The sequence below is a fragment of the Myotis lucifugus genome, unplaced genomic scaffold, assembly GCF_000147115.1.
Source record: "Myotis lucifugus unplaced genomic scaffold, Myoluc2.0 scaffold_319, whole genome shotgun sequence".
In the NCBI taxonomy this organism is placed as follows: domain Eukaryota; kingdom Metazoa; phylum Chordata; class Mammalia; order Chiroptera; family Vespertilionidae; genus Myotis; species Myotis lucifugus.
The window spans coordinates 501,249-529,191 of record NW_005871367.1 but is presented as its reverse complement, the minus strand read 5'-3'; the positions used below and the strand labels follow the sequence as shown (position 1 = coordinate 529,191).

Here is a 27,943-nt window from a genome sequence, read left to right as displayed (position 1 = left end):
CCACCAACTGATGGACAGGCACGGCTGTTTCCCCATCACATTACACCCCAGAGGTAAAGCTAAGAGGGTAATACTCTGAGACATGGACAGGATTTTGCCTAAGGTCACAATTATCTCAGTTGTTCTTCACCTCGATCCTGGTGAGATAACCAGATCTTGCAACTCATGATCATTTTATAGATGAGAAAATTACAGCTTGGAGAGGACAGAAATGTTCCTGGCTGTCAATGAGGCAATATTCCTGGCTGTCAATGAGAGGACGAAGCTAGGACTGAAGGTATAAGTCACCAGAAGCACACTTTTTGGCTTAAAAACGGCACCAGAAGCACACTTTTTGGCTTAAAAACGGCAGGAAGGACCTACTTAATACAGCCGTTAAAGCACTGGGAAACGTAGCAGCTTCCTGTCACTGCAAATGTTCCCACAGAGACTGGGCAACCACCTGTCCAATATCTGCATACGGCATCCTGCAGATGCAAGGCTGGATAGTCACATCTGAGGGCCCTCTCACTCTAGCAATAGACTAACGCCTATAATCAAAAATAATCCCTTCTTGTATGAAATAAAATACAAAGCTGTCAATCAGATGGAAAAATGTCTTCTTCAGATGAAAAAAAAATCCATTTAGGAAGGGTATCATATAAATTAATTCATTCCAAAAACTAAAGTATAGACAGATTATATCAACATTCACATAAGAGAGAAATTCAAGAAGCTTCCGGACCACAAAGGCTTGGAGGAGAACCGAGGAGCAGGCCACCGGGCCTTTGTGACCACATCTGTTAACACTCGACTGCTCTCATTACAGCTTAAATGCCCCAGATAATGTAGGTTCCACGTTATTTTCCAAGAGAATTAAACCTTGTTAATAAAATATATTTTCCTTGGTCCAAACTAAACAAAGAGGGTAATAAAGGCACAAACACAAAAGTCACACACACACTGTGGTTTTTAATATGTACATTAAAATTTCCTAAGGATGCTCCAATGAGAATTAGCGAAGCAGGTAGAAAACTCCACTAAAATGAAAACATTTATGCAAATAAAAATGAAAGGGACCTAAGGATCTTTCAGTCCAAACCGTGGCTCTGCAGTGTCCCTGAGCGGCCCACCTGGCATTGCTTGTTGGATCCATGAGTTATGGGCCCCCTGCCCCAGGACAGTTCACTGGCTCAGCAACCATTCTACTCACTAACCCACATTTCTTTACCTTGACTTTGGACTCCAGAGGGCCATCCCCCTTCAAAGTAAACATCCCGAGTAATGTGGCTAGTGGCACCTGCTCTTTAACCATCCAGTGAGAAGAACTGATTACCCCATTAGTATCTTATGAAGACTTTTAATGGAAATTTATATAGGTTGATGTTTAACTTAACCTTCTTTGTAGAACTGAACCTGAACCTGCTGTTTTTGGTCACCTTGCCCCAACTCTCAAGCCACCACTGTGAGCAAGTGACAATTACAATTATTCTCCCTTTAATGCATATGCCTTTCATTTTACAAGATATCAACTATCACCTAAACCTACCTTTTCCCCAATGCTCATTGCATGGGGGGATTTTTCAGCAAGTTTTTGTTCATAATATACACTTGGCTATCTCCTCCCCAAAAAAGGAGGCTTTTAAATGGCTTACAAAGAAATGTGCACAAACATAAAAATTAGGATTAAAACAAAAATTTTCTTCTGTTGTTAATACTGATAATGTCTAATGCTACTTACTACTATACCCAAACCTAGCCATGAATATGTGTTGTATCTGAGTTACGATAAATCCGTATCGTTCCAAAGACATCCTACAAACACAATTTCTATAAAATGAATTTGGTTCATTGTTTCTTCTACCATCTCCTACTTTTACGGATCAAGTGGTTTGGTTTTTACTTTGTCTCTGTGCTAAACTGGAGATGCTATGTGACAGTGCAATTACACAAAACCGATGTTTTCAAACCATAATGAGTAATATAAATATCGACTAATGATGCCCAAAGCCTTATTTGGTTAAACACAACTTTCTTTTCTGCTAAATATTAACCTCAGCAGCAACAAGCACGTCCAATTGTTTGGCAATGTTCTCTTCAAGACCATCTGCCCAAGCAAACGAGCACTGCTGATTAGGAAGTGACGCATGACCAGGAGTCACAAAATAAAACCAACATAAATATACACACTGTCTCCAGTGAGAGCTCAAACAATTTCTGAACAAGGAAATGCTTACGTTTGGGAAACTTAGGAATACAGTGCATGCACAGTGCAGCGCCATGGTCCGGGGCAGCGCTTCTGGGGAACACGGCGTCACCAAGAGGGCAGTTTTGGAAGGCAAAGGACCCAGCCCTAGCTGGTTGGCTCAGTGGACAGAGCGTCGGCCTGCGGACTGAAGGGTCCCGGGTTCCATTCTGGTCAAGGGCACATGCCCGGGTTTCGGGCCTGATCCCCAGTAGGGGATCTCTCATCACTGATGTCTCTCTCTCTCCGCCCCTCTCTCTTCCCCTCTGAAATCCATAAAAAAATATTTTTTTAAAAATAAAAGAAGGCAAACAACCCTCTCACTGACAACACGAGTATTCGGGGGCCATTTATTCCATGTACTTATCTTCCAGACTTTTTATTTCTCTTTGTACTCTGTTTTGTCTTTGAATCATTTTATTTTTCCATCCTAAGGGCCAAAGGTACGAGATAAAGTGTCACTAAACAAATGCAAAGTGCTATGACTTTAACCAAGTCCCGGTCTTTAACATGGGAACAGTAACAGTGATCTACTTCCTCTTAGAGCTGCTGTGGGCCTGAAAAGGACTGAAATGGACTCCATGCTAAGTCCTCAGGGCAGAGCCCAGTGCACAGGTGTAGGGAGGGCCCGGAGGCAGAGGGGGTTGCTGCTGCCCCGCTCCCATTCGAATGGGGCAGGCCCTGGTCCAGCACAGCGGACATGGAGGTACCCTTGCCCTGACAGGGATCCAATTCACTGTGAGAAACAGACAGCAGGGAACAGAAACAGAAGGTAGGTAAGCTCAAGAAGGCACAAAGCCACAGAGAGAAGAAAAACTCCTGGAGATAGGCGAGGGGAACAGGGGAGGCCTAGTAACACAGGTTAGAAAAAAGGGATGGTCAGGAGCTTGGGTCCCCAGGACCAGACCTCAAGAAGGGCATCGGGACAGATTCTCTATTACATTCCCCCACAAATGGGGAGGGAGGCAGTACTTTTCTTAATAAAAATTCATTTTAGTGGGTATTTTAAATGATCTTTTTTCATTTAAAAAAGTTTGCTAATGAAACTACAAATTCCCAAGGTACAGATCATAGCCTCAGCCTGAGATCCTAGGAGCACAGGGATCCATGGAGTCTGTCATTGGGGGGCTGGGTGGGGAGGGGAGAGAAAGAGCATGGAACAGGGACTTCACATTATTTTCATTTTTAAAAACGTTCAAAGAATTCTCTACTCATAGTAAAGGTGCACATGTTAACAAACACCAATCAACCACCTGAAAAATCAAACTTAATGTTGATACTATTTGAAGCACATGTTTTGATTTCATACCTAGCTATAGACTCTTGGTTAATAAAAATGGAAAAAAGAAAATATCAATAAATACAGTTCCTTTGGTATATATATAAATATTTTTTATTTCAGAGGGGAAGGGAGAGGGAGTGAGAGATAGAAACATCAATGGTGAGAATCACTGATCGTCTGCCTCCTGCACACCCCCACTGGGGATCGAGCCTGCAACCTGGTCATGTGCCCCGACAGGGAATCAAACTGTGACCTCCTGGTTCACAGGTCGACACTCAACCACTGAGCCGCACTGATCAGGCCCTTTGGTGTTGTGTTTTTTTTTTTAAATCTTCCAAAAATAAAACATCTTCCAACTCATGGACTGTAGAAAGGGGCGCAAGATAGCAAAGTCTGTGTTAGTATAAAGGGTGGAGTTGCTGGTCCCCCAACTGGCTCTCAAGCTGGAACTCAGAGCACAACCATGAGCACTGAGGTCGCCTCTGCCAATCTCAGCAGGTCCAGTTACATCTGAATTCTGCTGTCTCTAGCGTTAGAGGTGGAGTTTCTATCACAAGGCTCGCTGCAAGCAGGCTGAGAAGATCAAAATGAAAACAAAAGAAAAGAACAAGCTAATGATTAATTTGAAGACAGGCAGTTGCCACGGGGGATTGGGTGGGGGGAATGTCATGACTATGGAGATTTTCTAAACATCATTTCTGAAGTGAATTTTCTAGACAGCAAAAATAAAAAATGGGGATTAGAGAGTAATAAAAACGGAAGGCCAGAAGTAAGTTCTAGGTGGAAGCCTCTATTTCTGTCTCTTTTATCAGTGTAGCCATGAGTCATGGCAGAAGCAGTGGGAATAGAATGTTCTCAAACCACGACAGGGAAGCAGGGACCGGCACCTTTCACCACTTACAACCGGCAGGATTTATGCAACCACTTCTCAGTTCCAACTGTGCTCACCAGCAACGGACACATGACCCGGCGCTAACATAAAAGGCAATGCTTTCTTAGAACAGCAAGGACGGCTGCAGACGTTTGAGGATGAAACCTAGGAACCCCGGTTCTGGAACAATATTCACAAACCTAAGGCCTACGGTCTGCTGATGTGAATTCCTGACTACACAGTAAAAACTGCTCATTTGCGTTCACCATCACCTAGAGCTTTAGTTCCTAAGCATCCTTTCTGGACAAGATCAGTGGCTGGTTCTAAGGGACATGACTAGAGACCATTCTGAAAGTAGATCAGCTGAATGAACAGAGTAGGGATGCAAGCAGAAGAGGAATGAAGAATTTGGAAAAGTCCATGTTTTAGGATGTCTCCGTTATTCCTGGTTTTATCAACATGCTGGTGAGAAACAAAGTTTTATTACTTAACAAGGGAATTATTTCTTCTCTTAAAAAAATAAAAATAAGGCCCTAGCCAGTTTGGCTCAGTGGATAGAGCATCGGCCTGCGGACTGAGGGGTCCCAGGTTCGATTCCAGTAAGGGGCATGTACCTTGGTTGTGGGCACATCCCCAGTAGGAGGTGTGCAGGAGGCAGTTGATTGATGTTTCTCATCGATGTTTCTGACTCTCTATCCCTCTCCCTTCCTCTCTGTAGAAAATCAATAAAATATATTTAAAAATCAGGATGCGTACCGTCGTCCCATATCGACTTCAAAAAGTGTCTTTCCCATATCAAACATCAACGCTGCCCAAACTAGCTTATCATCTCACCCAACCTGTTTGTCTCCATTTGTGCTCTAGCCTGGTCAGTGCAACTCCACCCAAACTCTTGGAGACATCCCGGACTCTACACAAGGATGGCATTCACCATCACCTAGAGCTTTAGTTCCTAAGAACTAAGAGGAAGGGAGAGGGTTCTCTGACTTCCCCGTCAGGGAGGTCCTGCCAGGGCCTGTGCTTAGAACCCTCAGAGGCCCCGAGCGACCTGACGAGCTGGGCCACCTGGCGATTCAGCATCACTACCGTGAGCTGTAGTTACAGGTGTTCTGTTTCCCTCCATCACTCAGAGCACCTCAAATGCAGAGTGTGTCCCCTGCAGGAGGTAGTCCTGCCCAACAGGGCACAGCCTCCAAAAGGCAGCTGAAGTGGAGGCGGACGGTTCCTGTCCTTCAAATAGCAGCTGAGAGAGAAAGGAGAGTAAGAAGTGTGGAGTGTGTGCACATGGGGTGGGGGCGATCAGTGAAGACACACTGCATTTCGTTTTAGCTGTTCAAGGCCTTGTGCAAACTTGTTTGACAAGTAAAAGAAAACAGGAAAAAGTTCAAGGAGTCAAAAGGTTATCAATCACGCACTGGGGGACTGCACAGGTTCACAAACCCAAACCAGAGAAGCAGAGACAACTGCCAAGGGAACTTCATGGCTCTAACCTTGGCCCCACTCGGGAAGTGAACTTGACGGATGAAGAGGGAAAGATAAACCAGGCTCAGGCAGATCGCGGTCTGATTTCTTTCAGCAGAGACCTGGGTTCAAATTCTACTTGGGCCATTTCATTAGCTATGTATCCCCGACCTGGCTTTTATGCATCTTACTTCTCTCCTCTGGAAAGTGCCACACCACCACTCCTCTGGTAATGTCAGAGGGGGGTCTGGGCAAACAGTGGGACATGGATCGCTGCACAGCCTGCAAGGACTGATAAAAACAGTGACCTCTAAGTGCAGGAGATGGCCGGAGAAGCAAAAAGGAGTTTATACTTTTCATTCAAAATACCCCTGTATTATTTAAATATCTTATAAGAGTATTCATTTACTACTTATAAAAAATTTTAAAAATTGACTGTGCTTGAGAGAATATTATGATGTGTACACACTTTAACTGAATAAGCATAAAGCTCTTCACAGGAACATAAAAGGCAGTAAGGCCTGGACACGGCCCTCCTCACGAGATGGCGTGCTCAGCCTGTGCTCTGGGGCCACCGCCTCGCGAGGCGCCCTGCACGGATGCAGAGACCACTCTCTCCACAGCAGGAGTGGCTACAGCAGGAATTCTTTTCATTGTCATTTTTAGCACAAATAACTTCCTTCAAGGATATAAAAACTCAAACATTAAACTCACTGATGTTTCATAAGAAACCCCGAATAGTTTTATAAAATGTGATGAAAGGAAAAGGGGATGGTGGAGGCACAGAATCCCAGACACAGCTCAGTTTTCCGTGGTAGCATCAGCATCACAGTGTCTAGACAGGGGTCTTGCCTCGGAAAGCCAGTGCCGCGGGCCTTCCCCCTCAAGTTCTAGTTCCCGCTTCAGCACAAACCTGAGGGTTCTCGACGGAAAGGGGACACTGAGCCAGAGCTCCAGGACCCACTCGGGTCCATTCCCAGACAGTCAGTCTGGACGCTCTGGCTGTCTTGGAATTCCCACCTAGCCAGAACCGCCCCTCGAGCTATTTCTAAATACCTGGGCGAAGCAACAGTGACAACGTTGTGCCTTTCCAAAATCTGGCCTTTTAAAAAACACCTGGTGAGGCCCAGCGGTGTGGCTCAGTGGTTGAGCATCGACCTATGAACCAGGAGGTCACAGTTCGATTCCTGGTCAGGGTACATGCCCGAGTTGCAAGCTTGATCCCCAGTAGGGAGCATGCAGGAGACAGGCAATTGTTTACTCTGATCGTTGATGTTTCTATCTCTCTCCCCCTCTCTGAAATTAATAAAAACATATTAAAGAAAGAAAAAACAACCACCCGGTGAGAAAGGGCTTCATGTGGTCCATAGCACACCTGTGAAACCACGCCTGAGTCTCTCTAAAGAGGGAATCACAGCTTTCGTCAGACTCGCAGTGAGTCTAGAACTCCCTAAATGTACACACAGAAGCAAGGAAAGGCATTAGGATGTGAGCAGAGACCAAGAGGAACATGGAGGGGACACCATCACATTCTAAAGAAGTTTAGAAGAACGTACATCTTCACTTCTTTTTGTTGGTTTGTTTTCTAAATATGGAACACTTCACCAATTTACGTGTCATCCTTGTGCAGGGGCCATGCTAATCTTCTCTGTATCGTTCCAATTTTTAGTGTATGTGCTGCCGAAGCGAGCACCGTTTTCATTTCTTTAGTTCATCCCTGTAATATTGATTCAGTTACACAAACATTGAGAGCTTGTCCTGTTTACCAGGTGATGAGGACGGGGCACAGATAAGATATAAACACACAGTTCCCTCTCTCAAGGACCCTAATATTGAGCAAGAGGGACAGGGAGCCATCTGGAGTGTGCAAGACTTGGCACCCCCCCATCCAATTCCAAAGGGAAGAGGCAATCGGGGCATGTGCCCTCTGCATTTCATCACCCTCTTTTTTTAGCCACCCGCAACCCCTCTATTCTTTTTATCCAACCAGTGTGCCCACTCTGTGCCTGGCGCGTCCCATGCACCAGGGTTCCGCGCTTCTATAAAGAGTCTCGCTCCACGCTCTTGTTTTCCTTCTTAGCAGACACCACCATACATCCTGAGGTCCTCCTGAGGCTCCAAGTTTAAATAACTCTTAAATTTAAATGAAAACTGTAAACTATTAAATTAGGCACTGTTTTGAACTGTACATCACATCACTATAAGACTAATAACTCAAGATGTTAGACAAAGTGAGTGACATAGAAAATGGGTTCCATAGAACGGTGGCAATCAGAGAGGTAAAAACAGTGACGGACATGCCTGGGAGTCCCAGCGGTAATGAGCACTGGTGCATCTCTGCTGAGCGGGCTCAGCTCTGTGGCACCTGTTCTACTTCTGCTCTCCACCTCACCTTCTCCACCGAAGTCATCCTTAACCTGTGAGGAGCTGATTGACAGGAGCCCCCACCCTTGAAAGAACTAAACCCAAGAAGTGACTCTTCATGATAATGTTATTGTTTCTCAGGAAGCCATTTCCTGACATGAGCAGACAGGGTTTCCCTAGAAACTGTCACTACCTGGTCCCACCAGGGCCACCCCGGAGCGAGCACAGAGTGAGGAAGCACAGACCCCCATGTAAGCACACACGTGTTCTGCAGCAATTCTTAAAAACATGACAATAACGCCACCTGGCCACTTGGAGTTGAGTCTGCGCAGCGATGTGTATTCTTTTTGTCATTGTTAATCCTCACCCAAGGATTTTTAGAGAGAGTGGAAGGGAGGGAGGAGGGGAAGAGAGAGAACATCACTGTGGGAAAGACACATCAATTGGTTGTCTCCCACACGATCCCCAGCCAGGACCAGGGATCAAGCCTGCAACCGAAGTCTGTGCACATGAAGGGAATCGAACCCTCGACCCTTCAGTCCACAGGCCAACGCTCTACCCACTGAGCCAAACCAGCTAGGGTGTGATGTGTATTCTAACAGGATTCCAAATGTATTGCGTTAAAGTTTGTTCTAACTACTGATTTTCTGTTCTATAAACTAGACTTTCTTCAACAGGTTTATGTTTCTTCTCCCCCACCCCCCACACCCTCAGAAACAAAAAAAAAATTTAAAAAATACCCAAGCCGATTCGATGTTTTCACCTGGCTAAGGGTTCCTTCTCCTGTGCTACATTCTGAGGTGAAAGCATGTGGCTTCAGTTTCCACGTGGATTCCTGTATTAAAACAGTGACTATTTGGGCGATTTGAAAAGCTCTTCTGAAGTTCCAAGAAACTAACCAGTTATCAAATAAATACCAAGACTTTTGTTTTATTTTATCTAACATTTAACACACACTCAGAAAAGTGCCTACGTTAGAAGCTAACCTACTCCCTAAATACAAATAACCTGACATTCGGAAAGTTAAATACAACTAAAACCGTGGGGCAGAAAACCACAGGAGCAGAGGTCTCGGGCCTGCCCTGCCTCCCAGTTTCCCACGGCAGCCAACACTTGAGAAATTCTCCCGAGGACAGATTCCCAAGGAGAAGAAAGCACCTCGGAAGGAAGGAAGAAGGCTGCGATCCTTGCATACGCTCTGGGACTGCAGCCACAGCTCCAAGGAAACGTGTCATTCTGCGATCCCTCCAAGGGGAGGTGCTGAGCAGCACCGCTGACCACTGAGGCTGCGCTTGCCTCTGCCATTAGCTCGTACTTCACATGCACTAAGCCTTCATCTAACCCCATAACAACCCTAAGACGGGCACTATTGTTACCCCGATTTCAACAGGGGAAGCGAGAGACCAGAGGAATGAGTCAGGTGAGGCAGGAGAAAGGCAGTGGTGGGGCCCTCCACCTACAGAGCAGATGGTGAGGCCGCCAGGAAGTGGTATGGGGGCCAAGAGTGCCCTCGGCCAGGGGAGGGGAGGTGGAGGACCTGAGGCAGGCGTGAGTGTGGATTGTGGCTAACAGCAAGGAGGCCGAGTGGCTGGAGCTGAGCAGGCAGCTGGGAGACAGTGGGAGGGATTAGTCAGGGAAGAGCCGGGAAGCCAGCTCTGAGGGCCATGCTGGGCACCTAGCAGGGGGTGGGGGTTGGGGGCGCCTCTCGTTTTGGTTGCGAATGAAATGGGAGGTCTTGAAAGTGTTCTGAACAGGGGGGTGACGTGAACAGACTGAATGAAAGGGCAGATGAAAAGGAACTGATGAGCACAGCTTGCTTTCGGCATGAAAAAACAACTACACATTCTTGTGCACTTTTTGAAGCTAGATGTTAAATTTCCGTCCCTAACACTTATTCTTTAAAGAACAGTAGAATTAAAATATTGGACTATTTTTCCACTAGTAACTAAAAATACGGGAACCTGGGGTTCAAGTCAACGGTAGGTAGGGCTGGATGCACGCTGGAAGCCAGGGAAGCTCCTAGGTGCGGCCACACCAAGATGATCGGAATCAGATTCTTCAGGGGTGGGGCCCAGGCAAGGTGGGGTGTTTTGTTTTCATCTCCCCTAGTGAAATCGACGGGTGGTGAGCTGAGAACTTACCACACCTCTAGTACAGTGGAGTAAATTATACTTTTCAAAGGGGCATCCACCTCTATTTCATTTGACCTGGGCTTGTAACAGGGAGAGCAATAAGCAGCAGAACTAAACATGCAGTAGGGAAAACATCAAAACTCATAAACCGCCCTGACTGGTTTGGCTCAGTGGATAGAACATCGGCCTGCGGACTGAAAGGTTCCAGGTTCGATTCTGGTCAAGGGCATGTACCTCGGGTGTGGGCACATCCCCAATGGGGGCTGTGCAGGAGGCAGCTGATCGATGTTTCTCTCTTATTGATGTTTCTAACTCTCTATCCCTCTCCTTCCTCTCTGTAAAAAATCAATAAAATATATTTAAAAAACAAAAAACAAACCTCATAAACCATTTCTACCACCTTTTCCAGGCCAATCACTGAAGAATCAATGATTGAGTTAGCCTGAAATAACCCTCTTTATGGTACCTGTAGATTATTCCACCCATAACATTTCATGCTCAAGAATCTTTATTACTCACACTAAATTCAACAGCAGCTTAATTATAAAACCCAGGGCACAGAAGCTTGCCTACCTGCTTCCCAAATACAATCATACAACATTCACATTACAAGCCCGCACATTGTGAATGCAGAACTAACACTGAATAAATAAAGCGCTTTTATTTACAGAGAGTTCGTGCCAGATCAATGAACTCTGATTTCAGAAATGAATGTCACTTCTCACAGGCATGTGCAACTTCAGAAAGCTTAGGAGAGGATTTTTGTTTATGCTCGTGGCTTTATATGACTCACGATGATGTTATACTTTGTAAAAGGCATCTTTCAGAGTAAGTGATGCTGCACTTGGTGGCTGGGTTTGGAGCGTGTGTGGCACGTTTGTATGGACATGCTTTTCATAACCGATGCTAGCATAGCGACTTCCATTCCCAGTTCTTGACAACTGAATGCCACGTGTGTGACTGTGCGGGACCCAGGTGGCCATGCAGCTTCTGCTGGGCAGGGACAATGCAAGCTTTACGTTTACTTTAAAATGAAACAAGCAAGGGACTATGTTAAATTTAACAGACCAACTTCCTTCCCTATGCGGAGGAGAGGCATAAATCTTCCCTCAAAACATATGATCCCAATCTCCACGCTCGGAACTAAAACTGGGCCACCGCCTAAGGTCTCCCAATCGGAACCCATCAGGCCCATGTGTCCAGGGCAGCAGTGGAAGAGTAACTAATATAAACTTTAACCAGGTCAGGAAACACTGGGCCATTGCTAGGACATCTGCCTCTAGTGGGCGGCTACTGAGGTGGGAAATGAAACTCCACACAGACTTGGTGCAGCTTGGGAAGCCCTGGGAAAGCAAGGGCATGCACGGCTTTCCTGGAATAAATCTGAAATAGAAGCAAGGAGTTACCAATCCATGACATAAGTTATTTCAGCAGATTTACATAAACCAAAGAGGAAATTTCCAATCCTTCAGGCCTACGTCAAAGTTCTATCCCAAAGGTATCGTGGCTCAGGTTGTTCTATCTGTATGGGAAGGAGCAATCCTTTACAAAATTCTCAGGGAAAACATTTAAATATCTGAACAGATTCTACATGTAATGCTGCAATCAGGTCTTCTGGGGCCACCCATTTTCTAGATCCTCTAGAACAGCGGCCGCCAACCTTTCGGACCTCACGGACCACCGGTTGGTGGGCGACTGCTGCTCTAGAAGACGCTTAAGGAGGGTGTGTGAGGTATTTTATCCGAGGACTAGAGCAGAGTGAGGAGTAACTACCTCAGTGCATTAAATGTGGCTTCTAGTTTAACACCATTCTTGGCTTGAATATGTCAAGGTTTCCCAAAACTCAATTATACAAACCATAGGCTAATAAGAGATTACCTTAAATGATAACTTCCTTGTTTTCCTTTGTTCTGACAAAAATACCTTATAAACATTTGCCACTTAAAAGGTAAAATAATGGCCAACTTTAGGGCTATATGGCATTCATAAAACGCAATCTGTTCATTAAGATGCATTTAATAGAAATTATCTTAGAAATTATTTTTAGATTTAAAAAACAACAACAAACAAACACAAAACAACTGACCTGACCCACTGCACTCTAGCCACTAGAATTCAAGTGAGCAGGTATTGGCAGGTGACCTACCTACTGCAGGTGCATCATACTCATCCCCAAGCAGAATTTCTGGCGCAGAATATGCGAGAGACCCACAGCTGGTAGTGAGCTTCTTTCCTGGCTGAAATTTGTTGCTGAAACCAAAGTCCGTCAGCTTCACAAGACCTTGTTTTTCAAAGAAGACCACATTCTCAGGTTTCAAGTCCCTGTGAACCACGTGGAGTTTATGGCAATAAGAGATAGCATGAACTATCTGAGCAAAGTACTTCTTGGCCAAGTCTTCATTAAGTCCCTCCTCGTGTTTCATTATGTAATCGAACATATCTCCTCCATCCCCAAGTTCCAGAATGAGATACAGTTTGGTCTGGGTGTCAATCACTTCATAGAGACGCACGATGTTGGGATGCTGCACCAGTTTCATGCACCGCACTTCTTGGAAAAGGTGACCAGTGGCTAGTGTGTCCAACTTGGTCTTGTCAATAACTTTTACTGCCACCTTTTCACCCGTGAAGACATGCCTGGCCAGCTTAACCACGGCGAAGTGGCCCCGGCCCAAGGTTTTATCCAGATCATACAACCCAGCAATCTTCCCGTCGTATCCTCGCTTGAATCCTGCCATGCTGGTCCAACAGAAGAAAAACTATTCAAACTGTTTGAAACGTGTCTTCTCATATAAGAGTATCTGGTGAAAATAAGGAATTCATTTTCAATGTTGCCATGGGCATCTACAAAATAAGAGAAGAAACAAAATTAAGTTTCTGTAACATTTCCTTTTATAATTTCATTAAAGAAAATTTTTAAGAGAAGCCTGAAGTAAGTAAATGGAAACTGAATTTTCATTTCAAAGCCCACACCCTTTATAAACATTTGACTACTCTAAACAATGTTACATTTAAGACACTATCTTAAGAGTTAAAATGTCAACTATAAGAGGCATAAAGTCAATCTCCCATGCAAATGAAAATGATATGAGTCACTACCCCCCCCTCTCTATACATATTTAAATAAACAAAATAAGTCAAAACATGCGAAATGTTTTTCGTCATCCTCATTCAATCCTTACAATTGCTCTCAGAGATAAGGACGTGTGGCCCCGTTTTGAGGCTCAGAGTAGTAGGTAACTTGGCCTAAGCTACAGGCCAGCAGGCACAAGAGGTGAGGCGTCTGACACTAAAACCTGTGCTCTGAACCATTATGCTACACTGTTTCTGCAAATTAATTTTAAAAACTAAATTATTAATTGTTTCTACTAAGATTGTTTAAATAAAAAACCAGTAGTATGTATAAGTGTTGGGGGGGAAGCAAATTTTTTCTATACTGTGTGTTATCTTTGGCATCTGAGCTAATAATTTTAATAAGATTAACAGGAAAATCTAAATGGTAAGATCTTACTTTATTTGGACAGTAGTTCCCCCCCAAAAAGTTTAATTTAAGCATATTTAATTTTCAAAAATAGAACTCTAAGCTAACTCCAGGGGACAGAAAAGTATCTTTAAATCTTTAACTTCAATTAATTATAAGGGCAGTAATTATTCTTAAAATTCTACCCAAGTCAATGTTACTATTGCAAACACAACTTCAGTTTTCAAAACAAACTTCTTCAGGATGCCCCCAAGTTATATAATACATATTTTTTCCATCTATCACTTTAGTTTAGATGCACTTCCTGGAAAGTGGCTATATAAATCACATTTTATAAATAAATCTGTTTAAATTAAATTTTAATTTAATTAATTGAAAATTTTTATTACAAAAGTAGTAAATAGAGAGATAAGGAAAAAAGTCTTTCCTGGGGTACCCGGAGGTAATCACAATTAACACTCTATGACATTTCTCAGAACTGTGCCAGCAAAAGGGCACTATGAAATAAATTTTAATCTACTAGCAAGTTCATGGGAACGAATCTTATAGGATCTCTTGTAAAGAAAGACTACCCTGTAGTGAAATGATTCCTCACTCTCACTATCAAAGAATTTACTTCCTTTGTACACATACCCCCTTTTCAGTGTCTATAAAACTACAGCTGTATTCCTAAAAACAGGACATCATAATTAACTGAAGGTTGGGAGGAAAAATATCCTTGTTAGTGAGCATCTCTTAAAGTATTAGTCCACTGTCTAATCTCACTATCAACTGTATTGTGCGTTAGTGTAGGAAACAACTAAATCTTCTTTGATCTCTGAGGAACTGTGAACACCAATGCCAGCTGTGAGGACGTGGGTTGCACAAAGCAAAGGTGACTTTGTACTGGCTCCGAGACATACCCTGCAAACTGCATACTGAATAATCCTTCTTATTTCTGTGTTTTGTTAGTTGCTTTTTTCTCCTAAAAGAAAACACAGAAAAATATTTTAGTTTAGTTCCATTTGTTTTAAATTTGCTTAAAGTCAAATTATATACCCTAAGGCTGGGTCCAAACATAAAAATGGCATATTTGTCTTTAGTGACCTGTCCCCCATTATCTTTCTCCCCTCTGTGAACTGCAACCGGTTCCAGGAATCTTTGTAGTCAACGGGAATCTCACAGTGAACAGATACCTAGAGATCGTTCCAGGTAGACAGCTCAGAGAGATGATTCCACTGGAAGGAGGAAGAAATGATGATACTGAACAATACTAAACTGGCCATCTTCTAAATGCCTCCTGACAGCAGGCACCAAATCCATACGTCACAGACTCCTCACCCTCACCGAGAGCCTGCAGGGGAGGCACAGTGAGGCTCAAGGTGCCCACTAAGCAGCAGTCCAGGGCTCCAACCCACTCAGCCTGGCTCCCAAGCCCAACCTGCCTGCAGAAGCCGCTCCAGGCTCAGGAACACTCACTCCAGTAGCTCAGGAAGCACCCCCCCCTCCCCCGCATCCTCCAGCAAGCCAGCAGAAATCCACGGCAATGCCACCACCAGGGAACACACCAAACACCTTTGCACTAGAGGCTTTCTACTTGATAGTAGAGAAGAAACTATCACTATGGACACAGAGAATGTGAGCAGCTCACTGACATCGACGCTCATGGCACAGTGAGGGAGGACTGACTAGAGGAAGCCTTGCAGGCCTTTCCAGGACACTAAGTATCACACAAATAACTGAGAGGCCTAGTCAGTCGTAATACTAGGCCAAAGGCAATTTATGCAATCCACTACGGGTTAGTGTCCATACCATTAATTCAAGCTCACACGAGCTTGGGGGAAAGTAGGCAGGAAAGGTGGGTGTAAAAACAAGTGTGTTGCTGGGAATGAGGGCATGGAGAGAGGAGACAGTTCTATAGCACAAAACAGGGCCAGCAAAGTCAAGGGCACAGGCCTGCATCTAATGCCAGGTGATCCCTGGGATGCACCCGGTCCTTCAGCTCCAAGTAGCTCCTCCCATCACCTGTGCCTGCTTCTCTCTTTCATCCACAGTCTCTATGGCAAGGTAGTGTGGGTGGCACTGGTTCTGAAGGCCAACGGCTGGACTGGAATCCCAGCTCAGCAATCACTAGCCACGGGACCTCAGCAAACTCTGATCTCCATGAGTGATGAGTTTCCTCATTAGAAACTACAGTGTAAAAACAGAACCTCATGGGTTGTGGTGAGGATTAACTGAATTAATGTGGGTAGTGTTTAGTATAAAGGCTAGCGTAGAGAAAGCATGCATGAAGCACTAGCTACCTCCACCACCACTGCTGTTCTGATGATTGCATTCCCCCTCACCCAATTAGACACTCTTTCAGTCTTCCCCTCTGTAGGGAGCGGCTATAGGGTTAAGCCTCGGACTGACCTGTTGGCAAAGCCACAAACGAGTCCCAGAGTTGGGGTCCAACCCCAGCAAGTCCAGGGGTTCCCAAAGGTGTGGACGGAGTTGGCGAAGAAGAAATGACACTGAGACAGCATTCAGTTGATCAGCAGCCTAGCCAGGTTCTGTCTTTAGGTTCTCTCCCTAGGTACTCCAGCTAGGTTCTATTTTTATTCTCCTGTTACATCTGTATTTATACCATTTGATTTTAATCCTATCCATTCTATTCTAAAGGTTAGGGCATTTGTTATCTCCATTCCAAGGTCACTACTCTACTGTTCTGTTAAACTACAAGGAAGTAACTGAAGGAGATTATCCTAAGTAAAGATTATGTAGCTTAAATGTGATTGTTCGTAGTTAAGGTGATTAACTACCCACCTGGCACTTAGTTAAGGGGTTTTACTGATTTTTTCCCTTCCTTAGTCCTGTTAATCCCTAACTCCAGGGAAAAATTCCCACCTGGGGAAACAACTTTTCTCGGAGAGGTGACCCTGGTAAAACACATAGCGCTAAGAAGGGGAGCAAACATATCAAGAACAGTATGCCATATATGCCAGGCCCCTTGAAACATATGCTGTGCAGATGTTTCTTCCCTCCAGCGACTGTGTCAAGCAGCAAGGATGGACCGGCTTCTGGCATCCCAGCTTAGAGGGCACAGCCCTCTTCAAATAATTAGGCTTGACCTTATGACCTCCCTAGATCTTATCTGGGTAGCTAATGGGCTGAGGGAGATGCAGCAAGTGCTGCCACAACAAGTGAAACTCACAAGAACACTGTAACTATGGCGACCACTACCTTGTTTACCTCTGACTATAAAATAAAGGCTCAGCTTGCTGTCTGGGTCTTCTCTGTGGCCTTAGCCAGGCACAGGAGATCCACCTAGACCCAGCTTATTCTCTTTGTCTGTCTTTTCTACATCCTTCGCCGCCCCCCCCCCCCCCCCCAGGATCACCGAAACCTTGGGTGAGCTGGGGCGGCGCACCCCTCTACTTCAAGAGAATGAATTTACTGAGCTATTATCTCTGTGGCTTTCATAAAAATCCTGCTGTTCATTTTCCTAACATGTATGAAATTGAAAATGGGTGCTGTAAGATTGATAAAGGAAATAATGTTTCTAGTTGAGCATCAAAGTCTGATGATTTTTCAATAAAACATCACACAGAATCTAAGTACTTGCTTTTAAATTGATACTAAGATGACTTTCTATCAAATCTATCCTTCAAAAAAGGACTATTTCTTTACATTTTTTCCCATCAAAGTAAAACATTCTTACAGAAAAGTCTCAAGAAATATAGACTAGAAATCAGGAAATAAAGAGGTATCCACAGTCCTACCACTGAAGACCAGCACTATTAATATCTTGGAGGTCTTTCTGCAAAGATTCATACGCAACTTCTTTTTTTGTTTTACAAAGGTGTGACCATACTGTTCAAAACTTTATAAGCTGTTTCCTGCTTTTCCTCCTGCCCTATCATTTTCCTTTTAGTAATTTTGTTTCATGTATGGAAGAAATATCTCAGCATATAATCTGTTAATGTTTTGGTAAACAGCCTTCCAAATTATTTTCTATGTCTAATATACGTTCAGACAAAATCTACACTAATAAAAGAGAAACATACAAATTGGATGTCACTCCGCTACGTCAACCAGCCAATCAGGATGAGCATGCAAATTAACCCAACAAAGATGGTGGTTAATTTGCATATGCAGGCGTGGAGTGAAGACTGAAGACTACTGAAAACTGAGGACGACTGAAGACTGAAGAGGCTTGGCTTCTCTGCTTGAGAAGCCAAACCTCGCTGCAGCCGGAGCAGAGAAGCCAAGCCTCGCTGCTGCGGCCGGACCAAAGGCCTGGGTCCCAGTGCTGGCAGCCAGGGGAAGGAAGGCCTATTGCGTGAATCTTCGTGCAACGGGCCTCTAGTTTTTTAAATAAAATGGAATACCCTCGAGCGTGAGCACAGGGACCCAGAGGGGGAGCTGTATCCATTTTTAGGTATTTCTCCTCACAAAATAATACAAGTTCACTTTAGACAATTTGGAAAATGCAGAAAAGCACAACAGCGGTAGAAACTCCACCCATAACCTCTCTTAGAATGACCTCCCTTTGGATTTGAGTACATATCCTTTAAACCTATGCTTCTTTACAACACTAAGATGCCGTATACAAAGAGTTGGATTTTCTTCTATATGATGAACATTTTCCCATGCACCAAGTTATTCTAAATCAATATTTATAATGTGACATAGCTAAGATGGCATCTTTTAAAGTAAGAAAACCACTAAGTTGGGCCGTTCTAAAGCAGTCTTCTAATTTGGCAAATGCTCACACATGCATGAAACCAGGCTGGACCTAAATGAGACAGCCCGAGTAGTCGAGTGTTCACAGGATCTGCGGGAGAAGTACTAGTGTATGTTGCAAGAATATGCTGATGTTCGCCCACTGAGGAGAGAAGCAAGCTGTGTGCGGGCGGGCGTGGCTGGAGAAGAGGAAGGAAGTGTGGGTGGCCCCATACACATTTTGCAAGCTGCTGAAAACAGTTGTAGAACCAGCCTCTGTTAAACCTCCTGTCATTTTGGAAGTCACCCTGTTATTCTTGTCAAAATTCTCTTTTAGCTTGTCACTGACATCACCACCACTGCAGTGTGGTCTGTATAGCAAACAAAGTCTGCCACTCACTCCTCCCCCGGGAGAGGTGAGGGCAGAATGGCCCAGTGAACCGAGGTGGCTCCGCCTGGGTAACTCGGAACCAAGCCACGGCACGAGACAGGAGAGGCGTTGAACAAAAAGGCCATGTGCAAAAACTAGGCCACATTTATAACCTCTCTCTGTTTTGTTTGGGATAGTACAAATTTCCTCACAAAATCAGACTGCCAATATTCAAACGTACAAAAACCTCCCAAACAAATGACATGCTTTTTAAAAAAATATGTGCCCTCAACCTAGCCGATTTGGCTTAGTGGTTAGAGCGTGAGCCTGCAGACTGAAGGTCACAAGTTCGATTCTGGTCAAGGGCAAGTACCTTGGTTGCAGGCTTGATCCCCAGCCCAGGTCAGGGCACATACAGGAAGCAACCAATCAATGTCTCTCTCTCACATCGATGTTTCTCTGTCTCTGACCCTCCCTTCTACTCTCTCTAAACATCAATGAAAAAATATCCTCCACTGAGGATTAACAACTACAAAAAATGTGCCCTCTAATACAAACAACTACAAGAGTTTTTGAAAAGCCACACTAAAATTGGACTTAAGCTTCTTACACATGGAAATTATCTGATATCTTCCTCAAATATAAAAACTGAAAACTGTAATTCTTACTCAGGGGAAATATCAGACAGAACTGTATGTTTATAGAAGAGCCAACTTGAGTGGAGGAACTAGCATTCCCTCAGTGAGTATTAGCCCCCTGACCTTGGCGCCGAACTTTCCAAGATGGCTCCAACAGAAATGGCACAGGCTGAAAGGAAGACAGAAGACGAAATCCTAGGAAACATCAACAACCTCCAGGTCAAGCAAAAGAAACACAACCCTGATGATCTTGTCATCCCAAGTAAACAGCAGCCCACATTCCCTAGCCGGTTTGGCTCAGTAGATAGAGTGTTGGCCTGCAGACTGAAAGGTCCCAGGTTTGATTCCGGTCAAGGGCATGTACCTTGGTTGCGGGCACATCCCCAGTAGGAGGTGTGCAGGAGGCAGCTGATCAATGTTTCTCTCTCATTGATGTTTCTAACTCTCTATCCCTCTCCCTCTCTGTAAAAAAATAAAAAATATATATATTTTTAAAACCAAAAACACAATAGCCCACATTTCTGGAATAGCACTCCTCCCCCTGGCAGTTGTCAGTATAAGCTAGAAATCAAAGATGAAGCAGCAGCTCCAAGGTTATGGAAGAATCCAGAGGTTTCCACTAGATTGGACAATCATTACTATATGGTGATCAGGTAGTGTCAGTCTGCAGTCACTGGACAGCATTAAGATGGAACTACAAATTAAAATGTTAAAGTCAATTATTTACTATGAGAAATGTCCTACCAGGCAAAACTAGTACCTCCAAATGTCTAAGAAAGTATTTCCCAATGGAAAGTAACTGCCTGCTAAGGTATGTTCTGAAAGTTTTCTTCTAAGTAGTCAATTTTAATGGACTCAGGGGTCACTGAGGTGACCAGGAACGCCAGGCTGAAAAGCCTGCCCCCAGTCCCGCAAGGCAGTGATGGGGTTGCCAATGTGGATCGATCCCTTGAAGTACTGAGTTAAGTCATCTTTATTTCCTCTAAGTAAAACAAGCTATAGTCCAAGATAGCTTCAGGTCAAGGAATCAATGTATTCAGGAACCAGACATCTATTAACTGATGGAGAGTAGTACTCGGTGTTTGTAGAGATAAGGGGTTAACAACCACACCATAAAACCTGGGCCAGTAGCACAGGTAACAAGTTCAAATTCCTAAAAGGTAGTGCCTCTTGTTAATTGATGAAAAATGCTAAGCATGTCACTACGTCTACACCAAAGGGTAAGTGAGACTTTAAAAATTAGTATGGTGACAGCCCAGGTAGAAAGCGCTCACATAATAAATAATGACTTCAGCAAAAGCTGGTGTGTAGAAATTACTCCAAAATAAATAAAGTCAACCCACAGTTACTTCTCTGCCAGGAAAATAAGTTGGAAGTTATGGAGACTTTAAAAACTCAATAATCAAACCTCTCTTCCAAAGCTTTTATTAACACTGTCAGAACCCATTTTAACTGCCTACCCATTCCCCCCGGCCCCAGAACCCCCCACCCCACTGATACTGTGACAAAGATGGTTATTAAGATACTAGAGGCCCGATGCACAAAATTTGTGCAAGGGGCTCAGCCCTCGCAGACCTGGCTTCGTCCGGAAGGTCATCTAGAAGGTCATCTGGACTGTCTTTCTGCTGTTCGGTTGATTTGCATATTACCCTTTTATTATTATAGATAGTCAGTCGTGGCTGGTGTGGCTCAGTTGGCTGGAAGTTGTCTCATGAACAAAGAGGTTGCCTGTTTGATTCCCAGTCAAGGGCACATGCCTGGGTTGTGGGATCGATTCCCAGTAGGGGGCATACAGGAAGCAGCCAATTGATGGTGCATTCTCACATTGATGTTTCTCTCTCTCTCTCTCCCCCCTTTCCCTTTCTCTATCTCTAAAAATCAATAAACTATCTTAAAAAACACACACATATGATCAAAAAAAAAGGTTGAAACAGAAAAAAATAAACCAATCCATAAACACCTAACATTTCACTGACGGACTGAAAGACAGAATCATTTGGGGACTCCCTCACACTGTGGGACTGCAAATTACCTTTCTGACAAGCAATTTGGCAATACATGTATGAGGAACCTTAAAATGATGCATACACTTAATTTTAAAATCTTACTTTGAGATTTATGTCTTAATGAAATAAAGACAAGGACAAATATTTATATTCAACAATGTTCAGTTATATTTGCAAAATAATCACAAATAACCTAAGGGTCTACAATAAGAAAATGGTTAAATTACAGTACACCTAACATTAACACTATGCTGCCATTTTTTGAGGCTATTTAATCTCGTGGAGAAATCCTCAATAAAATAGTAAGGAAAAAACTCACATGCCAAATTTCATGGCATAGGGTCCCAATTTTTTTGAAAAAGCATATAATTTGTACATGCTTTTATGTTAAAAATACCAAAATACTAAATTGATAAGATTATATAATTTTTTTCTCTTTACTAGTATGCGTTTTAAGTTTTGGCAGTGAATGTATACTGCTTTTATAACCTAGGAAAAGTGGAGGTTATTAAATTTTTTACTTTCTGTACACAATTTACTTTTCCATTGAGATCTGTGAGATAAACCAATTTCCCTGAAAATACATTGTCTAAACCCTATTTTATGTCATGCTAATAAACAAGACATTCAATGAAATAGTTTGCTTCCCTCGAGGAAGGAATAAGGTATGCAATTCCTGCAGGCTGAGGAAGCAACAGGTACACTGAGTCTATTTTCACCAGCAAAAATATTTGAGCCCTAATTGTGTAGGACACAACACAGTCCTTTAGACTCTTACAAAGAAGTTATCTATGTATAAAAATAAATAAATATTTATACAAGTTAGCCGAGGGGAGCTATGTCAAAGGAAGTGCAGAGGATACAAAAGGCAGGACCCCCGTGGACAGAGGCAGCCCACAGACCACGGCTTGCCCTCCCACGGGAGTCAAGAACATGGTTCCTGAAAGTGGGGGAAACAGGCGGATAGCAGACCACTGGCTGACTCTGCAAAGAACACCAGTTGGGGAGAGGTTATGACTTGAGGTACAAGGGAGGTAAGTTCATCAGGGCTAAGAAGGATGATCCTGAGAAATACCTAATGGTTCACCATTTAGGCAACGATCATGAAATCTCACCTGCTCAAAATGAATGGGAAACTTGGGGAGGTTCTGTTTTCTACTTAAAAACTTCATCCTTCCCAAAACTGCCACTTTAATGGACTTTGCAAATTACATTCCCTCCATTTGTTTCTAAAAAAGGATTTTCCTTCGCAAGATTAGCAAATACTCACAAAATAGGAGGGCAAAGGATAGAATCAAGCCCTAAAACTGCAGCCTGAATATTCTCACTCCACACTTCTCCAGCAGTACTTACTCATAAGGCTTTATGCCAATAAGGAGAGGACTGTCTGACCTGTAGAAAATGAGGTAAAACAGAAAGTCAAACTTTACTTTAAAGTTCAACCACTCTGCTTTGGTCCAAGTAAAAAACAAATGAATAAAAAAGGCTACACAATGTTTAAACTATTTCAAAAAGAGAGCCACGAAAACATTACGCTCTGCTACATAATTTGCCCACAAATTATTTAATACATTGTTCTAACTCTAAAGTAAACTTTATCTCACAGGGATGTAAAGTCCAGCACGGGGAATATAGTCAATATTGTAATAACTATGTATGGTATCATGCAGGTACCAGACTTACTGGGGTGATCACTTTGTAATAAAGTCTGATCACTATGTTGTAGAGCTGAAACTAATATAATATTGTATGTCCACTGTAACTGAAAAAAATAATAAAATGAACTTTATCTAGATAAATTATACAGTAAAACTTACGTTATGTAAAATATAATCTCTAGTATGGAAGGACCAACGTGACTGAATATTAATTAAGCTCAGTTAGATCTATTATTCAAACATGTTCCCCTCGCTGTGCAATATGAAGACAATATGATGGCCTGAGAGGTGTGTACACAGAGGGGGGCAGGACATCAGAGAGGAGCTGGGACAGCACCCTAAGATTCGGCATTTCAAAATACCACATGGTCAACTTTTCTCTTAAATCCACCATAAAGGCACACTTTAAAAATGATCAAAATTCATTTATTCAGCAAATATAAGGGGCAACATCACAGCGCAGTGGGGCCAGTGCCACAGGATCTGGAGCCCAACACATGACCCAACTTCTCAAACAGGCACGTCTTCAGAAAACAGAGATACTAGCCACCCTGGACAGTGACTGTGACAGCTATGTGCAATAATACATATGAGCAAGGTGTGAGTGTGATCAAAATCACACATCTTTGCACACCTTTCCAGAACTGGCCTTCCTCCCCGGAGGGTCCAGTACTGAGGGGCTGCACCCTCAGCTCCCCATCTTGTTTTGATATGTATCCTCACTCTTAACAGGCCCAACCAACTGCCCCACACACCTCCGCTGGACATGCAAGGAGGGTCCCAAGGTGTTTCCAATCTGGAGTTCACAGGAAGGAGCTCAGAGAAATTGCTTTTTCTGAGTTTGAACTAAGAAATGAACATGGTTTTGGTGGGAAAGAGGCCTCCCAGCAGAGACCTGAGAGAGCTGGGTGTGTCTGGGACAAACACACATGCAGGGCACAGGAGACGAGGTCAGACAGGGAGGCACGGGGCAGATACCCACCGGCCTGGCAAATCAGTTGATGTTCCTCAGGGCTGGGCAGCTCTGCCTGTGCTTAAAGGTCAGCTTCCTGACCACCGCTCTCTCCCACACCCCGGTGCTCTCTCGCAGCACCACGTCCTCTTTCATCACAGCCCTTATCACAGCCGCGGTTATGTAACTGTGTGATTGTGCGATAAATAATCTGTGTTCCCCACTAGAAGAAACGGTCAGTTCAGTCCAGGTAAGGCCCATGCCTGTTTTATTCAGTTCTGTATCCCAGAGCCTGCTGAGGAGATCATCGACCCCAAATCCACAGATCACATTTTACGAAGTGAACAAGTGAAAGCTGGCACTGAGAAGCCAAAGAGGAGTCCTGAGCGGGGCACAGCGGTCAGAGACGACAGCTCAACAAACCACTCTGGCAGCAAAGTGGAGATCAGACTAGAGCTGGGAGACAGGGAAGGAGACACTGAAAATGTCTCCAGGTAAATGAAGACTTAACGCTGAGGGCCGCCAGCATCTGGGCAGCGAGGAGGAGGAGGTGACGGAGGAGACACATTTGGAAGCAGAGTCTAAGAACTCAAGGCTCAGGGACAGATCAGAGGGGATCGAGGATGAGTCGGGTGGAGAGTGGAAGCAGGGGGGCCATTCACTCGACCGGGAACACGGGAAGGAAGACACCATTTCCTGAGCGTCTACTACATGTTAGTACCGAGTAGAAGACGGGCTTCTAGCTCTCAAGTTCTATGACTGTGAAACAATTTAGATCCAACCCAGCTGCATTAAAACGGGATGGTTTCTATTACCAGGCTGACAAAAACCCACAAACAGAAGTTTAGATTTTTTTCAAGCTTCTTCGTGGGCATTCTTCCCGGGGACACTGGCTACGCCCAAGGCATGACTCTGGTCTGGGGACGGAGGAATCAAAGGTCTCTGCCTTCAAGGAACTGACCCGCTTTTGGGTTTGAGAAAGATAATTCTGTGAACGGAGGCCCACTGAGGCTAGGACTGGACCAGCGCACGTCCTGTACCCTGCGCTCTGGAGCAGGGGTTTCATAACCTGCGTCACCTTTCCGGCCAATGGGTGGCTGTAGGAGTCTGCCTTTAGAGAGACAAACAGACCCAATCTTGCCTGAGGCTGGAGACACTCCAGAACTTAAGCCATCACAGCGCATGGGCAGACAACGGCCTCTGACTTTGAAATAGCTACTGAGGCGCCTCAGAGGGGCAGTTTGCGGGCCAGGACACAGTAAGGAGAGGGAAGGAGGCCTGACTTGTTGCGGAAGAGCCTACCTGAGCAGAGGCCAAATGCTGGAGGTGCCAAAGCAGAATCTCAGGAGGCTCTGGAAGTGACAGCAGAGAAATACACGTTCAGGAACAATAAGGCAGACATCCTCTTTCGGTGCGCTCCTCCCATACCACCAGCAGAAAAATGGTTTCCCATGGCATAGAAGGCCTCTACCCCAAACACATGTACAGAAAAACTGATGAGGAGGGAGCCCACAGGGTGGATAACGTAGCTTCAGGTCACTGGTGCAGACAGCACACCTCCAGCGTTCACTCGGTGTTCACTGAGTCCCAGGCATGTCACATCAGCTCCTCCCAAACTATAGCAAAATAGCAGGGCACGTTCCCCTCCATCCCCAAAGCTATTGCCCTACTCCTCCCCCTTCCTTTTCATATTCTTAAAAAAAAAAAAAGAACAGCTGCACTGTTTCTACCTCAACTCCCTTTCACCCACTTGGATCTAAGTCCTCCCTCCACCACTTGGCCTTGACTTCTCAGCCTCCCTGAACTCTGAGGGCCCTTTCCCCTTTTCTCCACCTGAGAACTCCACCTGTCCTCTAAGAGCAGTTCAGCCATCACCCCCTCTGCGAAGCCGCCCCAAGTCAGATTCCTTGTCCCCCCATCTCTGTGCTTCTGAGGGATCTGCCTAAGCCTCACCCAGGCATTCACCAGACCCTACTGTTCACGTTGGTGTCCCCGCCAGCCTGTAAGCTATTGCTACCCTCTAACCCGGTGCCCCAGAAATAGACACACACAAAGGCTCCATGAATAAATGATCATAGGTTAAGTTTACATTCAAAACTGCCAGAATCCAGTCAACATTTCCACCTAAATTGCTCTAAGACCTGACCTGCACATATGTGCAGGCTGGGAAGTACCTAAATTCTCAATAATAGTTGCCCTAGAAAAGCATGTTGGCTAAAACTCTGACTTTCGGTTGTTAAGCCAAAAAGAGCTGGCATACAGTTAAATCAAGTCTTTAGGAGTTCCTTACCTATGTTCTTAATTCCTATAATTCTGACCGTGTGGAAAGTTCACTTGTACCCTTTTCTTCCTAAGCAGTGCAATGAGCTCCTAGGCTTAGACAAGCTGCTACAGCGAAGAAATCATGCCTTATTTATACCAAAGCGTAGACCCATGGCTGCTGGGTATCGACAAAAATAAACACCTCTTATTTTCTATTCAGTTTCACTTTCATGTGAAACACCCGCAGTAAACTTCAGACAAATAGTATTTCCTGCGCCGAGTAAAAATGTGAACGCCCTTCCATTTTAATAAGGACATTTAAAAGCCTCCGTTTTAGGATTATGGGATTATATTTGAACCATAAAAGGCCCATCCATATTGCAGTTCTGGAAAAATGAAAATCAGTATAACTTCTGAGTCCTCATATGTTGTATATGAATGGATCTCACTGCAAGAAATTGTATTCAGAATAGTAAAAAAAAAATTAATAGGGTGGGAGTAATTTTTGTGTGCATAAAACTTAAAAAAGAAACTATAGGTTTGCAAAAGGGAAAGGTGGCACTCCAAGTTTCTGCCCGGAAAGCCTGGAAGATGGAGCATTAAGAAAAGTTAACCCCATCCACTGGATTTTCAGTTACTACACCGCGTCCACACATGACCTTGGGAATGTCATGTACCTTCTCTCATTCCTAGTTCTGTGAAATGGGAATGTCGTCTGTTTTTCTAGGGGAAATTAAACAGTGGGATAAAAGAGTCAATGCTTTTTTTTTTTTTTTAAAGGAACTTGTCTAATTAGTATGCTTTAAACACCAGTTGTACAGTACATTCCTCTTCAGGAACCCAATTCCAAGAGAAATATTTAAGCAGACGTTGAAGACAGATTTCCTGAAGGGAATGATTTTATAAATCTGGAAAGCAATGTAACAAGATTATAAATTAACAGAGTGGTTACATAAGCCTTGACAACCCCAGGCTTTAAAGTGCACTGATACACATTCTGATAAATTAGACTGACTTGGGAATAGTGTCCCAACTCTGTATAACGAACCCAAACGGAGGAATCTGATGCTTGATTGGAATTTGGTGGCAATCCAATAGGATGGCCAGCATTTGGGGTGCCATCACTTGCAAGCCATGCTTCACCTTTCACCATAAAATGAGAAAGGCATTAAGTCAGCTTTAACATGGGCTCCTAAGACTCTGAGAATGCACTCAATTAAATGGGGGGCGGGGGGGGGGGACGACTTGACAGTTTGACAGGTCCCATATCCAGACATCCACAGATTTAAGAACCCTACTGGTAAATTCCCCCAAATACTGGACTTGAAACCAAGTCCCCTAGGAAGCTATTAGATTGTATCTGGCCCAACTGTCAGGACTAGCACAGCTTCAGGAACCCCCCAGGGGAGAAAAGGCTGTCACTTTCCTGGATCCCAAGTCCAAGTAAAAGGCAGTAGGTTTCTGTAAAATGGTCCAGAAAGAAATCAACAGGCGATGACTACGGAAAAGAACGGAGGTTTCCCAATGTGAAAAATTCTAGCTCTCCCTCGGGAACGCACTGC

General features: G+C 44.1%; 1 protein-coding gene and 1 non-coding gene across 9 annotated transcripts in view; both read right to left on the bottom strand.

Moving 5' to 3' along the window:
- SNRK (SNF related kinase) overlaps positions 1–27,592 on the bottom strand; it is a 38,887-nt gene extending 11,295 nt beyond the window's left edge. The window contains exons 1-4 of one of the 8 annotated variants that reach the window (XM_023764175.1): positions 26,584–27,591; positions 25,422–25,471; positions 14,715–14,776; positions 12,481–13,175 (exon numbers count right to left, since the gene is read on the bottom strand). In XM_023764175.1, coding sequence (XP_023619943.1) covers positions 12,481–13,069 — 589 coding nt within the window. In that variant the 5' untranslated portion in view covers positions 13,070–13,175; positions 14,715–14,776; positions 25,422–25,471; positions 26,584–27,591. Of the gene's footprint in view, positions 1–2,216; positions 2,457–8,506; positions 8,580–12,420; positions 13,176–14,714; positions 14,777–14,987; positions 16,453–25,421 lie in introns of those variants that run through there. The other 7 variants (XM_006100608.3, XM_023764176.1, XM_023764177.1 and 4 more) reach the window with 7 other exon arrangements.
- On the bottom strand, positions 7,424–7,531 carry LOC111828282. The gene has a single exon (XR_002832095.1). It is a non-coding gene; the product is annotated as a U6 spliceosomal RNA (small nuclear RNA).
- Positions 27,593–27,943: the final 351 nt, after the last annotated feature.